Below are 17,245 nucleotides of genomic sequence, written 5' to 3' on the forward strand. Positions count from 1 at the left end.
AGATAGGGCCTCTTAAGAATCAACAAGGTCATCTATGTGCAGATCCACAAAAGATGGGCGAGATCCTAAATGAATATTTCTCATCAGTATGTACTGTTGAATAAAACATAGATATTAGGGAACTTGGGGAAATAAATAGTGATGTCTTGCGGAGTGTACATATTATGGAGGAGGTAGTGCTGGAAGCCTTAAAGTGCATTAAGGTAGATAAATCCCCGGGACCTGATGAAGCGTATCTCAGGATATTGTGTGAAGCAAGGGAGGAAATTGTGTGTCTCCTAGCAGAAATATTTGAATCATTGATAGTCGCAGGTGAGGTGCCTGAAGATTGGAGGGTGGTAAATGTTGTGCCTTTGTTTAAGAATGGCTTCAGGGAAAAGCCTGGGAATTACAGGTCAGTGAGCCTCATAACTCTGGCAGTAAGTTGTTAGAAAGAATTTTGAGAGTTAGGATTTACAGACATTAGAGATACAAGGACTGATTCATGTCTCAGAAATTTGATTGAGTTTTTTGAAGGGATAACCAAGAAGGTAGATGAGGGCACTGCAGTTGATGTTGACTACATGGATTTTAGCAAGGCCTTTGACAAGGTACTGCATGATAGGTTGTTGCATAAGGTTAAATCTCATGGGATCCAGGGTGAGGTAGCTAAATAGATACAAAACTGGCTTGATGACAGAATGATGAGGGAATGCCAGCATTGGACTGGCGTAAACACAGTAAAAAGTCTGACAACACCAGGTTTTAGTCCAACCGATTTATTTGATAATACTCACAAGCTTTCGAGGGGACTGCCTCTACTCTCCATTCATCTGACGAAGAGGCAGTCCCCTCGAAAGCTTGTGAGTATTATCAAATAAATCGGTTGGACTAAAACCTGGTGTTGATGACAGAAGACAGAGGGTGGTTGTAGAGGGTTGTTTTACAAACTGGAGGCCTGTAACCAGCGGTGTGCCTCGGGGATCAGTGCTGGGTCCACTGTTAATTGTCAATTATATTAATGTTTTGGATGAGAGTATAGGAGGCAATGTTAGTAAGTTTGCAGATGACACCAAGATTGGTGGCATAGTGGACAGTGAAGGTGGTTATCTTAGATTGCAATGGGATATTGATCAATTGGGCTAGTGGGCTGACGAGTGGCAGATTGAGTTTAATTTAGATACATGCGAGGTGATGCATTTTGGTAGATTGAACCAAGGCAGGACTTACTCGGTTAATGGCAGGGCACTGGGAAGAGTTACAGAACAAAGAGATCTAGGGATACATGTTCATAGCTCCTTGAAAGTGGAGTCATAGGTGGTCAGAGTGGTGAAGAAGGCATTCACTATGCTTGGTTTCATTGGTTAGAACGTTGAATACAGGAGTTGGGACATCTTGTTGAAGTTGTACAAGACATTGGTAAGGCATACTGTGTACAGTTCTGGTCACCCTATTATAGAAAGGATATTATTAAACTAGAAAGAGTGCAGAAAAGATTTACTTGGATGCTACTGGGACTTAATGGATTGAGCTATAAGGAGAGGCTGGACAGATTAGGACAATTTTCTTGAGCGTAGGAGGTTGAGGGGTGATCTTATGGAGATCTATAAAATAACGAGGGGCATGTATCAGCTAGATAGTCAATATCTTTTCCCAAAGGTAGAGGACTCTAAAACTGGGGGACATAAGTTTAAGTGAGAGGGAGAGATACAAAAGTATCCAGAGGGGCAATTTTTTTCACACAGAGGGTGGTGAGTGTATGGAACAAGCTGTCAGTAGTAGTAGTAGAGGCAGATACAATTTTGTCTTTTAAAAAGCATTTAGACAGTAATATGGTTAAGATGGGTATAGAAGGATATGGGCCAAATGTGAGCAACTGGGACTAGCTTCAGGGTTTAAAAAAAAGGGCAGCATAGACAAGTTGGGCCGAAGGGCTGTTTCCAAGCTGTAAACCTCTATGACTCTATAATACACAGGTTTTAAGATTAACATGGATGACAAAACACATTTGGAGCTACAGTGCTCTCATTAGCACACAAGCGGATTCATCCTCAGAATTTTCCCAGATAATTTTCATGGGCAAGTTTTCACTTCACTTTTAACAGTAATTCCTGTCAGGATTTCATACCAACCTTCTTCAGTTTCCTCTGCCTCGAGTGGCTTACTGTTTCTCCTCACTGTCAATTGCTTTGACGTTCAAATCTCAGCCACTGAAAGTCTTCTTCCAACTATAAGTCCAGTGAAGTAGAATGGCTCATTAGACCATTAGATACAGGAGCCTCCAACACTCCATTCGACCTATCAAGTCTGCTGATATGATTCTCATCCCCATTCTCCTGCCTTCTGCCTGTAACCCTTTATCCTCTTATTGATCAAGAGCCTATCTATCTCAGTCTTAAAGGCACTTAATGACCTGGCCTCCACAGCCCTCCATGGCAATGAGTTCCACAGATTCACCATCCTCTGGCTGAAGAAATTCTCCTCATCTCAGTTTTAAAGAAGCGTCCCTTCATTCCTGAGGCTGTGCCCTCGAGTTCTAACCTCTCCCACTAGAGGAAACATCCTCTCCAAGTCCACTCTATCTAGACCTCAAAAGGACTCAAAGCCTCTGCTCCTCTATTCCTTGATTTCTCCTGAAGATATGTTCACTTACTGTTTTAGCTTCAGTATTCTGAAGTCTATTTCCCATCACTGGTCTCTGGGTCATCCAACTGGCTTATGTTTAGTCCATTGTTACAGCCTTTCCCAACATTGAGCAGAACTGAGTGAGACCTTTCCCCTCAGAGCATCCCCAAAACACACCTGTCACATTTTTGCTACATTTAAGAACACAGTGCTCTGACTCCACCCTGTCTCTCTGGTTTCTAACCTCATTACTGGAGCAGATTGCTTTCGATTTCAACAGGAACTAAAGTTAACCCAAAAATGGCCAAACATTTTTCAACATGTAATCTATCATGGGCACACGATGGCACAGTGGTTAGAACTGCTGCCTCACACTGCCAGTGATCTGGATCTCCCAGGTCAGGAGATCTGAGCCAGTTCGGTGAGATTTGCATGCTGACAACTGGATGATTCCTGTTTTGTTCCTTTTCACAATTGTGTATATCTTATGAAGTTTAAGTATTAGCGTCACAAGTAAGCTTACATTAACACTGCAATGAAGTTACTGAAAATCCCCAAGTCGCCACACTCCAGTGTCTGTTCAGGTACACTGAGGCAGAATTTAGCATGGTCAATGCACCTAACCAACATGGCTTTCAGACTGTGGGAGGAAACCAGAGCACCCAGGGGAAACCCACGCAGACACAGGGAGAATGTGCAGACTCCATGCAGACAGTGACCCAAGCCAGGAATAGATCCCAGGTCCCTGGTGCTGCACGTTCTCCCCATGTCAGTTTGGGTTTCCTCTGGGTGTTCCACTTTCCTCCCACAGTCTAAAGATGCATGGGTTAGGTGGATTGGCTATGCTAAATTGCCTCTAGTATCCCAAGATGAGTAGATTAAATGGATTGGCCATGGTAAATGTGTGGGGTTACGAGGATAGGGCAGAGAAGGGCATGGGTAAGGAACTCTGTCAGAGAGAATTGGCACAGACTCAATGGCCTCCATCTACACCACAGGATTCTGTGAACAGCCCCTCTCCAGACAGACAAATATTGAATTAAACCTACCTAAAGCAGCTCTACATTCTGCACCCTCTTCTTTCCTTCTCTATGGACTGTATGCTTTACCTGTATAGCATGCAAGAAACAGTACTTTTTACTGTGCACTAATACATGTGACAATAATAAAGCAAATCAAAAACCTGACTTCCATCTGAATATAAAACCCTTAAATCTATCTTTGGGACTCCTAACAGGTAGTACACATACTGAGTTAGAAACATGGATACTAGAAGCACGAGTAGGCCATTTGGCCCTTCGAGGCTATTCCACAGAGTTGGACAATGATATTGAAATAGGTGATCTTAGTGTTGCCATAAATGTGTGGTCGGAAGTTCATCTCAGGGTTAAATATGGCACTAAGGTTGTGAACTGCCTGGTATAGACCAGATTATTGCCAGGGAGAGGGATGGAGTCCATGGAATGGTAACAAAGATTGTGATGTTGGCCAGAGGCATCAGATCTTTCTAGCACTTCCGACGAAATTGAGAAAAGTAGACTAACGGGGACTTGGAATTTGATTTTGTGACACCCAATGCACACCCCAACAATTCACACTTGGCCATGGTCACTTAGTACAGAAAATGTACTGAAAAAGTATAGAAAAGTTCAGCAGTGGTTAGCACCATTGCCTCACAGCACCAGGGACCTGGGATCTATTCCTGGCTTGGGTCACTGTCTGCATGGAGTCTGCACATTCTCCCTGTGTCTGCGTGGGTTTCCCCTGGGTGCTCTGGTTTCCTCCCACAGTCTGAAAGCCATGTTGGTTAGGTGCATTGACCATGCTAAATTCTCCCTTAGTGTACCTGAACAGACGCTGGAGTGTGGCGACTTGGGGATTTTCAGTAACTTCATTGCAGTGTTAATGTAAGCTTACTTGTGACACTAATACTTAAACTTCATAAGATATACACAGTTGTGAAAAGGAACAAAACAGGAATCATCCAGTTGTCAGCATGCAAATCCCACCAAACTGGCTCAGATCTCCTGACCTGGGATGGCATGCCTATTTCCCATCCAGAACAGGCAAAATGTTATCTCTTACCTCCTTACAACTTTACTGGGCTCATCTTCAGATGCAGCATCCTTCCAAACTCGAGCAATGCAGCTACTCTCACAGGGAGCAGTGGAAAGAATCCGTTTAGAAACCACACCCACCTTTAACAGCACTAACTGCTATATTCCGGTAAATAGGGAGTTTAAGTATCCCCAAATTATTCTGAGAAGCCACAGAGAAGCGTGCAAGGCAAGGGAACGAGAGGATAAGGTGGCAGGTAAACAGGTGAGAGGGTCAGTCGGAGCGTCGGGGGAGATTTCAGGGGAGGAAACCTAATAGGAGGGGTTGGGGAGGGGTGTGAGGTGGATGCGATCCAGGGAGAGTTAGGGAGTCAGTATTGTAATTACTCAGGAGTTAGAACTGATTTTAATCCTTCCAACTTTACCTGGATAACCATTCCGGTAAGGAAGTCAGGACCATCCAAAGTATCCAATGCCGACTCAAATTTTCAGGGGTTCCAGGTGCAGGGGTCAATGCACTGGAAATTCTGAGAGGGTACACACAGGTGGTGAACATCCAGAGATCTGAAATTCTGGGCCATTATTTCAAATACAGTTCCCTATTTAAAACCTTTTCATTGGAACAAAAACGATGCACCACTACCAGGGATATATTACTAGTTAACTAGATTCAAGCAAGTGAAAGATGGATAGTTAATGAAACAAAATTTAAGATAGCTGTATTTATGGAAGTCTGTTGTAAGTTTTTAAAATGATGAATTTACCTCCTTCCCATCCCTCCAAACATTATAAATTACTTTGTACTTGAAGCAATCCTATCCTGGTATTCTGTTGATTGCAGCTACAGCCAGGTGTAATATAAACAGTGCCTAGTTTTAAGGCTGATAAAATTGGATATCCTAAATTAAAGAATTGGGCAAATTAAGATCAAAGACAATCAAACCTCGGGTAGGCCAATTGTACAAATACACAAACATGTCTGGGCCTGACCCATCAAAGGTCGTTGCACCCTACTGATACTTAGCAGGAGACCATTACACCCCATTGAAATGCACCGGCCTACTGTTAGAAGCCCAGACCGGGCCAGATTTTCTGTGACCGAGTGTTCCTGCAGTTGGCTTATCTGATAACAAGTTACATGAAAACAACAGCGTGGAGATGGACACCTGGGGGCAAATTCTGGTGTCCTGTCAGGCAGACATCAAGAAGCCCACTGGGTATTGGAGCCCCCTTCTGGCTCCTCATTGGCCAGAAGCCAGAAAAGTTTCTAGAAAGGCAAGCAGGCAGGGGAATAAAGGGACAAATTTTCAGACACCAGCAGTGAAGACTCAATGAGGGAGGTGGCCTTGACCATTCGGAAGGCTGACCAGAGAAGGAAGGAAGGAAGAAAGGAAGAAGCTGCCAGTGAGACTCACCTTCATGATGATGGACCAGAGGGACTCAGAGAATCAAGCCTGCAGTTTTAACCAAACCATCTTTGCGGGTAGTATACTTGAATCTGGGGTATCCTGTTGTTTTATGTGGGTAATTTAAGGGTTAATAGTGTTATTATTAATAAACTTATTGAACCTTTACTTCTGTTTGTCCTTTGTCCATCTTGCAAATAAGGGCACCGGGGTAAAACCTTGGAGTAAGCGAACTGGTCAAAAGTATCTGAGAATTAACTGGTACAACACAGGTACTAGAAGATGTACAAATATTACATTGAAGTTAGAGCACAGAAACAGGCCTTCAGGTCCAGCTGCTGTTTATAAATCATATGAGCCTCCTCACATTCTAGGGCAACAAACTATTCTTGAATTTTTTGCTCCTTTTTAATTTCTTTTTCATTTGTGGGACATGTGCTGGCCAGCATTTATTGCCCATCCCTAATTGCCCTTGTTGAGAGGGGCAGTTGAGAGTCAACCACATTGCTGTGGCTCTGGAATCACATGTGGGCCAGACTGAGTAAAGACGGCAGATTTAGTGAACCAGATGGGTTTTTTCCGACAATCGACAATGCTTCCTTGGTTATCAATAGAATCTTAATTCCAGATATTTTAATTGAATTCAAATTCCGCCATCTGCTGTGGTGGGATTCGAACTCGAGTTCTCAGAACATTAGTTGAGTTTTCAGATTAAGAGTGTAGCTATAACACCACTAGGCCATCCCCCATAATTCTCACTTAATGTATCAGTGAATACAGATTGGTGTCTGACCAAGTTGACTTGTCTAAGAGTGTAATAATGGTGAAAAGCTGGCATTTTTATTTAAAAGCACAATACATAAATAAGTGAAATTGGCATACAGATTTCAGCGTCAGGTTTATGCACCACACAATCTACAGGAAGCAAACATTTGCAAGTGTACAGCATTTGCCTGCCTTTTGTTAGCAGGAGGGATTACGATAAAAATCCATTTAGCATTCTTACTTATGAAGAAATTAATTACATCATCAAATGCCAAATAGGACAAAGAACACTTGTGTTTAGAGAACTGGATACAGACAATTGATAGACCATAAGTGGCCAGCCACAGGGAGTCACAAGTTTTAACTTAAAATCAAACATACATTTAGCTAATGAATTACTGTACATCTTGCACAGAGGAATTGCAAGTACTGCTTTTAAACACATTTACACAGAAACTGTACTGCACTGGATTGAAATGGAATGAACAACATAATTAATTTGTAAATTGCAACACTTTTTTCTGATGTGCTTGGGTCCATCAGTAGCACAATTGTCATAATTGTTGAAGACCAACAACACACAAAACACTTAAGTCTGATACTGATGACTAAACTGTAAGCGTCTTCCTCAAATGAAAGTGCCCTCACTGTTTAATTCAAGTATGGAGAAGACAGTTCACACCATAGGAAGTCACTATACAGCCTTGGTTTCAACTGCTGCTAATTTGGCCACTGCTTTTTTCTTTATTCTACTGAGTTACATGCTTCTTCCTCAATGTCACCTTTGGCAGCTTTGGTGATGATGTCAATCCATCTTTTCTGAAGCTCCTCATCATCTGCACTGAAATAATAAATCTGTTGGGACTGCTGTAGCTTGAAAGTGTGCTTCTTCTCAATCGCATCAGCGGAACTGGGAAGTTCGATTTCATAGCCAGGCAATGGGATAGTACGGGCATGTTTTCCTTCCTGTAAGAAAATTTCCCAGTGTAAGTATATGAAATAAGAACAAAAAAAATTACAGCACAAGAACAGGCCCTTCGGCCCTCCAAGCCTGCATCAACCATGCTGCCCACTTGAACTAAAACTCCCTATCCTTCTGGAGACCATATCCCTCTATTCCCACCTTGTTCATGTATTTTTCAGGACGTCCCTTAAAAGTCACCATCGTATCCACTTCCACTACCTCCCCCAGCAGCGTGTTCCAGGCACCCACCACACTTTAAAGAATTGCCTTGTACATCTCCTATAAATCTTGCTCCTCGCACCTTAAATCTATGCCCCTAGTAATTGACTCTTCCATCCTGGGAGAAAGCTTCTAACTATCCACTCTGTCCCATGCCTCTCAATCTTGAAGACTTCTATCAGGTTGCCCCTCAACCTCTGTCGTTCCAGTGAGAACAAACCAAGTTTCTCCAACCACTCCTCATAGTTAATTCCCTCCATATCAGGCAACACCCTGATAAATCTTTTCTGTCCCCTCTCCAAAGCCTACACATCCTTCTGGTAATGTGGCAAACAGAATTGAACACTATATTCTAAGTGTCATCTAACTAAGGTTCTATATAGCTGCAACACAACTTGCCAATTTTTAAACTCAGTGCTCCAGCCGATGAAGGCAAGCATGCCGCATGCTTTCTTGACTATCTTCTCCACCTGCATGGAGAAGGTAGTCAAGTCTTTAGCATACTTTTAAGTTCAATATGTGGAAATTGAGATTCAGTTCCCCACCTTTCCCATCCAAAAAAACATCAGCTTGAACATGTCAACAGTCAACAAAGCCTCCAACATATACAATGGCCCAAATTTTCCAGCCGTTCCCACCGATGGGGTCTTCTGGTCCTGCCAATGGTGACCCCTAGCTGCGGTTTTCCCATCAATAGAGGGTGCAAACAGTGGAAAACCCTATGGCAGCAGCAGCAGAGCCAGAAGATCTTGCCGCCAGCCAGTGGTGGACCACCTCCGCCATCACAAAACACGCCACGGTGGCAGGAAGGATGGAGAAGCCCACCCAATGTGGGCAAATAATTTCAGCATGGACAGTACAGAGTTTAATTTAGTGCCAGGAAATTCCAGTGGCAGATACAACCTCAAGTCAAAGGTTTCCACATTCTTGGCAATTGTCAGAAAAAGAAAATAATGTCACCATAAAATCACTTCATTTATTTCGGAAGCATTGAGATTGTTGAAACTTTTGAAGATGGCAGTATTCTGCTCCAAAACAACAAAAAAGGACATTGCAATCTTTTCAGAAATCAGTGAATTATTCTATGACCTTAAACAGGTTTGATCCAAAATGATCAGTAAAGTTGCTTCTACAGATGTCACTATATATGGTACAGAAAGCTACAGAAATATTTGGCCCTCAAAAGGTTAAATATATAGTATGAAACATAGTTGATTTATAGGTAGGCAATTGTTTTTTCCAAGACCCATTTACCATCTACAAAATAATTCATTGATACACGTACCATGGAAAAATTGCGCTTTAGAGAAAGGCCATTCAGCCCATCGTATGCACTCCGGCCAAAAAGAGAAAAAAGAAACTAGCCGCTCACTTTAATCCCATTTTCCAACACCTGGTCTATAACCCTGCCAGTTATAGCAGTTCAGGTGCAGATCCAGGTATCTTTCAAGTGAGTTGAATGTTTCAGCCATAATCACCAGCTTCAGCAGTGAATTCCAAGCCAGTCATTGGGTGACCAGGATTTTCCTCATGTCATCTAAGCCTTCTACCAATTTCCTTAAATCTATGCCCCCTGTTAATTGACCCCTTGTCTAGGGAAACAAGTTTTTCCTGTCTACTCTCTCTAGGCTCGCCATAATTTTGTACACCTCAATTAGGTCACCCCTTAACCTCCTCTGTTTTATGGGAAACAACACCAGCCTATCCAATCTCTCATAGCTGCAATTTTCAGGCCCTGGCAATATTCTTGTAAATCTCCTCAGCACTCTCTCCAAAGGAATTATGGTCCTCCCTGTAATGTGGTGATCAGAGCTATACATAAAAGTTCAGCTGTGCCCTAACCAGCATTTTATACAGTTCCAACATTACCTCCCTGCTTTTGTATTCAATACTTTGTCCAATAACAGAAAGCATTCCAGACACTTTCTTGTTCACTCGCCCTGCCACCTTCAAGAATCTGTGTCCATGCACTCCACAATCTCACAATTCCCTCTTTAAACTTCCCATTTATTGAGTATTCCCTTTCTTTGTTTGCCCTCTGTCAGAGGCAGAGATAGTTGTAAATAACCTATGTTTGTAAGGTTGGATAATAGAAATAAGGTATAGATTTAAGGGAGTTTAATTGTATTTTTGTTTAACGAAGGGTAGAACTCCATCCAGTTAGATACATGTCAGACAAAGTTGATTGCTTATCTGGGGGTTTTTGGTTTCAGTTTAAACTGTGTTTCTATTGTGCTGAGAGAAAGTTTATGACTAGCATATAGTTTTCTGGCCTATCCCTCACACTCTTTTTAAATAATGGTACGATTTTGGAGACCTCCAATCCTCTGCAACCTCACCTGTATCCTGTGTGGATTGGAAAATGATCCTCAGAGCATCCACTATTTCTTCCCTGGCTTCCTTCAAGTCTGGGATACAATCCATCTGGTTCTGATGATGTATCCACCTTGACAGATGCCAGTCCCTCCAGTGCTTTCTCTCTTGCCAGCCTGTGGTATCTAATATTACACTTGAATTTCAGAATCATCCCTCTCCTTAGTGAATTCAGAGAAAGTACTCATCAAGAACCCTAGCCACAAGTTACTATGTACATCTTTGAGAAGCCCAACCTTTTCCTTAGTTATTCTCTTGTTTTTAATGTACTGTTAAAACATCTTAGGATTTTCTTTGATTTTACCTTTCCTAATTTCCATTACTACTTCACCCCCATACTTGTTAGGCTTTCCACAGTATTAAGTCTCTTGTGACTTAATTAAATTATACATATTTCAGACATTACACAAAAAGGCTTGGGATTTCACAATGTTGACACTGAGGTAGGATTCATCAAGCGCCCAGTGTCTGGAATGAAGTGCAGAACGCTGTGTCCTCAAACACTATAACTCTGACTTCCGCATCTGGCTAAAAATATACATGCAACAAAGTGAGAGTCTCCACAACTTGCCCTTTATCCTTTGTTTCAAGCAGCCAGAACTGGAAAAAACCTCAAACCACTTATTTTTTTAGTGCTCTTGCAATGCTGCATCGGCATTACTACAATGACCTTAAACAAGATGACAAGCATCGTTATCCAGTAAGCAATTTTTTTGCTTCACTTACGCACTGTCACAACACGTTGCTGACAGAGACATCTTACTTTTCTCCGCTACATCCATTGGACACAACCAGAATTATAATTACGGGACAATCTATAGCTATTAGACCTACAATAATTTGCCTATATATTACTGAATGTACAATCTTTTTCAAACTGGCTACCAAAGTTTCAAAATGTGTGAAAACACGTGATTTAACTGAAGAATCAGTCCTGAATGATATCTTTGCTTCCTCTATCTTGGAAGCTGAATTAAAACATCAACGATGGATGCAAAACATCTTGTGGCATTAACAGAAAGGCACGAAGTTTTATTGCTGTCCTGGCCAACATCCATCCCTTAACCATTACCAATAAAAGTTTAACTAAGCACTGATTGCATTTACTGTTTACGCGGCCATGTGTAAACTGGCTGTCAAAAAAGTAACCGTATTTCAAAATTTATTTTGCTCTGGACAATTTTGAATGCAATATGAAAAGCATCATTACTAACCATGCCTTCTCACACCATAGCAGCTTTTACTTTCTAGATGCATCAAGTAAACTATGCCCATATTTCATTGCACTCTGAAACCCCCAACTATTTATTCTTCCATTAATTTGGTCATTAAAAATAGGTCTCCAAACTCTTCAACTTAAATACCAATTCGTTCTTCTACGTCCTAAATAATCATTTGTTGTCACTCAGCTTCTTTCAGCTATGGGCACAATTATAAGAGTCACAACCATATTCTTGGATTGTCATAATTTTTTTTTACAACTTCAATGCTATTCTACAGATTCAAATTTGAAAGCAGAACAGAAGCTCCTAACGCAAAAAAGACATTACATCTGTGGGCGAAGACCAAGATTGAATTTGTCAGAATTACAGTGACTGGCACTCCGAGTGAATTCCATCAGAAAAATTGATTTTAAAATTTTCCAAAAGTCCCCACACCTGCAACATTGTAGATTTTAGAAACGGATTGTATTTCCATGGAAATATTGGATGCACGTTCATAGCATAAAGTCATAGAATCCCTACAGTATAAAAGGAGGCCATTCAGCCCATCAAGTCTGTAGCAATGATAATTCCATCCAGGCTCTATCCCTGTAACCCCACACATTTACCCTATTAATGCCCCTGACACTGAGGGGCAATTTAGCATAGCCAATCAACCTAACCCGCACATCTTTGGACTGAGAGGGGAAACTGGAGCACTCGAAGGAAACCCACGCAGACACGGGTAGAAAATGCAAATTCCACACAGACAGTGACCAGAGATCAGAATTGAACCTGGGTCCCGGGTGCCGTGAGGCAGCAGTGCTAACCATTGTGCCAACCATGCTGCCCACATTGACTTCTGATCACATCATGACAATGAAAATAGAGACTGGCTCAATGTCTCACTGATTGTATAAAATTAATCAGTACCCATAGACTGCAACAGTTCCACAGAATTGGCTGAAAGCTTTGGTGACATGTAGGCCAGACCAGGTAAGGACAACAGATTTCCTTCCCTAAAGGACATCAGTGAACTAAATGGATTTTTCTGACAATTGTTTCATAATCATCATTTGACTTTTAAGTCCAGGTATATGTTATTAAATTCCACCATCTGCCGTGGTGGGATTTGAACTTGAGTCCCCAGAATGTGAGCTAAGATTCTGGATTAATAGTCTAGCAATAATACCACTAGGCCATCGCCTTCCCTAATACACCAGACTTACTAATTGAATCAAAATTCCACAGGTTGCTGTGACCCCAGAGCTTGGCCATCTGGATTACCATTCCAGTAACATTATCATTATGTCACCAGCTCCCCACATACAATCACCCTGAATTATTGGTTAATTTACAGCAAACCTGTAGTAATCAAAGGCTTTTAGTACACAGTCTTATGAAAGTGCAGCTGCAAGTGACTGTAATGTAGACTTATGTATAATGGAATTGTTAAAGGCACAGGAATGCCAGAAGAATTCATGATGAGCACCTACAGTCAAGAAAAGTAGCTCTTAATTTATGTGCACCTTTTATGAACACAATCCCATTTATTTATTATTAGTCACAAATAGCATGGCCAAGGCACCTAACCAACACGCCTTTCAGACATTGGGAGGAAACTGGAGCACCTGGAGGGAACCCACGCAGACATGAGGAGAACGTGCAAACTCCACATAGTGACCCCAAGCTGGGAATCAAACCCAAATCCCTGGCGCTGGGAGGCAGCAGTGCCATCATGACGCCCACTCAAGCCGACACAACCCAAGAGTTTGCTGCTGAAGTACAGAGGCTGTCTTTTGGATATATGGGATTAAATTGTAGCCCATCTGCTGGTTCTGTCCCTCCAGGATATTACATGGGGATAATCTATAATCGTGGCTGGGACAATAAATTAGTGGCATTATACACCTTATCCAATATTCTTTTACCTTGATTTCAGTGGAAAACAAAATGGATTGGATTATGTTACTGGCAACCAATGCATTTTTGTTTGTTCGCTCTCACCTTATATCTCTGTACAAAAAGATTTAAGATGTTTTCTTGATACTTCAACTCATATTCCTCCCTCATTCTACAACGGTACAATAATCAAGTTCCCAAGCTCATTCTAATGTTCTCCCTTCTCGCTGGGCCATGAGCACAATGATAGAAGCCTGAAATCAGGCCTTCCCCCATGTCTAGAAGCTTGGTAATGTGCTGATATGGAAGACAGCAAAATGAAGGAAAAGAGGAATTTATTGAATTAATTCCGACCAATTACTGTTTGACACAAGTTACGTGACTCAGCAAAGCAACATTTTGGAGCTCCACCACTGTACCATACATAGATAGGAAGGATGTCAACCTTTCTCAATCTCACATTTGATCTCTTCTATGTCGTTATGAATATTGGCCCAGCAAGGATCAGTCAGCTTTCCACAGGGACAGGAGGTTAGACATTACTTGGTCAGTTTAATGTGTCTCCTCACTAACAGCTCATCACCAAGATTTCTGGGAGATTATTTTATGAGGAAAGGCCAAGCAGGTTAGGCTTATATCCCATTGGAGTTCACAAGAACGAGGTGTGATCTTTTTGAAACGAAAGGAACTTGACGGGGTGGATGCTGACAGGATGTTTCCCTTTGTGGGAAATACGAGAACTAGGGTGTACAGTTTAAAAGTGAGAGGTCTCCCTTTTAAGGCTGAGGTGAGGAGCTTTTTCCCCTGAGGTTGTGGAACTTCCTTCCCCAGTGGACAGTGTGGGCTGTGTCGTTGAATATTAAAGGCTGATTTAGTTAGATTTGTGAGTGACGAATTCAAAGGTTATTGGGGGTGGGGGTAGAGAGGAAAGTGAAGTTAAGGCAACAATCAGCCATGATCTTATTGAACGGCAGAGGAGGTGGCATGGTGTCACAGTGGTTAGCACTGCTGCTTCACAGCTCCAAGGACCTGGAATCGATTCCCGGCTTGGGTCACTATCTGTGCGGGGTTTGCACATTCTCCCTGTTCCTGCGTGGGTTTCCTCCAGTTTTCTCCCACACTCCAAAGATGGGTGGGATAGGCTGATTGCCCATGTTAAATTGCCCCTTAGTGTCCCAGGATGCGTAGGTTAGAGGGATAAGTGGGGGTAAATATGTAGGGTGACGGGATGGGGCCTGGGTGGGATTGTTGTCGGTGTAGACTCAATGGGCTCAACGGCCTCCTTCTGTACTGTAGAGATTCTATGAGCTGAATGGCTGACTGCTGTTCCTAATCCCTGTGTTCATTCTCACTTATCCCTGTCTGCCCTGTCAATTACAAATGCTGCATCTCTGCACAGAAGAGGAAAACAGGAAAAAGTGCAATTGTCCTCAGGAAACATTTGCTTTGGTCTCAGAGGGACCAGCAAACAATTTTACAGAAGGTAAGGCAAATGGCCACTTCCAAAACAAGTCAAAATAACCTGAACACACTTGGGTTTTTCCACTTGTTTCAGGTAACACTCAAAACAAGAGCTTGGAGAGTGGAAAAAAATGAAAGATGGCGATTGCTAGATTTTCCATCTCAAAGCTCCGAGTCTGCTGCAGTTCGGTTCAGAGTCTCTCCAATAAAAACAACAAAAAGAAATCATTAAATCCCTTGACCCACTTCTGCATCAATTTGATGAAGCTTATGTGAACTGGATTGAATGACTCTCATTCTTACCTGACCTCCCACATGCAAATACAGTACCAGGGGATCACATTTGGGAATCGCTACCCACGCCTTCTGCCAGGACTTCCCCTTCTCCATGAAACTTAAGTTGCTGCATAAAAAACTATTGTCACTTGTCAGCGAGCTTGGTCTCTGTTGTGGAAAGAACAAGCACACAAATAAATGCACCAATAAAAGAAGAATATTCTGTATTATTCTTTCAATTGTGATAATGTATCTCACTTTTCATGAAAGTTCAACGCAATAAGTTTGAGGTCTATTTATCAGTGTCACAAGTAGGCTTACATTAACACTGCAATGAAGTTACTGTGAAAATCCCTTAGTCGCCACACTCAGACACACCTGTTCGGGTACACTGAAGGAGAATTAATGATAGCCAATGCACCTAACCAGCACGTCTTTCGGACAGAGCAACCAGAACACCTGGAGGAAACCCATGCAGACAGGGGAGCAGCACAGGCAGACTTTACACCGTCTGTGACCCAAGCTGGGAAACGAACCCGGGTCCCTAGTGTTGTGAGGCAGCAGTGCTAACCACCATGCCACCCATAAGTAGCAAATATGCAATTATTTCTTCCATTTGAACCCCACACTATAATCAAGACGAGATAGAGCTGGGTGTCATTGATCTATATGTGGAACCTGGTGTTTTATTGAATGATTTCGCTAGGGAATAATGTGTCGATGAGCACACGCGGGGGTGTTGGGGATAAAACGTCATGGTGCACAATGGCAAAGAAAAGCCATTGCAGATGAAATGTACAACAGCTATATTTCCTGCCAGCATACACCAATTTCAGAAACACAAACGCTAACTGCTTTCATTTTCAGCTGAAACTCTCTTTCCTATGTCTCATTCCAGTCATTCTCATTTTTCCGTGACTTAATTTATGTGATGGTTTGGCTCAGAAGATCCCACAATGAAACAATTCTGACTCTTAATCCCAGATGTTGTCTGAGACAAACAACGCACTGTGTCCTAAGAGCCATTTACAAACAGTCATTAACAATATAGAGGTAACTGATACTGTACCATTCACACTCAAATTAGCATTCCTACTTAGTGTGCACCTACGGGCTAAATGAGGTTGAAAAAGCTGTATTGTACATATTTTTTGTATTATATATATATATATACATATACATAACATATGGTATCTTATAATCAGGACAGTCTTCACTGCAGCAACACCTCGCCTTCATAGCGAGGGGGATTGAATATAAAAGTAGGGAGGTCTTGCTGCAGCTGAATAGGGCATTGGTGAGGCCGCAGCTGGAGTACTGTGTGCAGTTTTGGGCGCCGCACCTGCGCAAGGATATTTTGGCCCTGGAGGGAGTGCAGAGGAGGTTTACTAGGCTGATACCGGAGTTGAGGGGATTGAGCTATGAGGAGAGGCTGAATAAACTAGGCTTGTACTCGTTAGAGTTTAGAAGAATGAGGGGAGATCTCATTGAGACGTATAAGATGATGAATGGGATGGATAGGATAGAGGTGGAGAGACTCTTCCCACTCAAAAAGACAGTAGGACTAGGGGGCACAGCCTCAAGATAAAGGGGAGGCGGTTTAGAATGGAGTTGAGGAGGAACTTCTTCACTCAAAGGGTGGTGAATCTCTGGAATTCTCTGCCCGTTGAAGTGGTGGAGGCTGCCTCGCTAAATATTTTTAAGAAGCGGGTTGATGGGTTCTTGATAAGAGAGGGGATTAAGGGTTATGGGGAGAGGGCGGGAAGGTGGAACTGAGCCACGACAGATCAGCCATGATCTTATTGAATGGCGGGGCAGGCTCGAAGGGCTAGATGGCCTACTCCTGCTCCTATTTCTTATGTTCTTATGTTCTTAACACAGTTAATTGTTACAAGAGGGACTGCACTTCTAAAAGTACTCAACAGGCTATAAAACACTTTGGGGCACCCTGAAGTCATGGATAGCTCTTTATTAATGCAAGTTGCTTCTTTCTGATTAGTTTCAAAGACAACACTG

The 17,245-nt window shown here is 42.3% G+C and overlaps 1 protein-coding gene across 1 annotated transcript in view; it reads right to left on the bottom strand.

The window, feature by feature from the left end:
• Nucleotides 1–6,885: 6,885 nt before the first annotated feature.
• LOC145337651 (FYVE, RhoGEF and PH domain-containing protein 3-like) overlaps nt 6,886–17,245 on the bottom strand; it is a 95,710-nt gene continuing 85,350 nt past the window's right edge. The window contains exons 16-17 of the mRNA XM_080182471.1: nt 15,257–15,397; nt 6,886–7,798 (exon numbers count right to left, since the gene is read on the bottom strand). Coding sequence (XP_080038597.1) covers nt 7,577–7,798; nt 15,257–15,397 — 363 coding nt within the window. The 3' untranslated portion in view covers nt 6,886–7,576. The remainder of the gene's footprint in view (nt 7,799–15,256; nt 15,398–17,245) is intronic.

Source organism: Carcharhinus amblyrhynchos, chromosome 3, assembly GCF_965287045.1.
Source record: "Carcharhinus amblyrhynchos chromosome 3, sCarAmb.v2.hapA, whole genome shotgun sequence".
Lineage (NCBI taxonomy): Eukaryota > Metazoa > Chordata > Chondrichthyes > Carcharhiniformes > Carcharhinidae > Carcharhinus > Carcharhinus amblyrhynchos.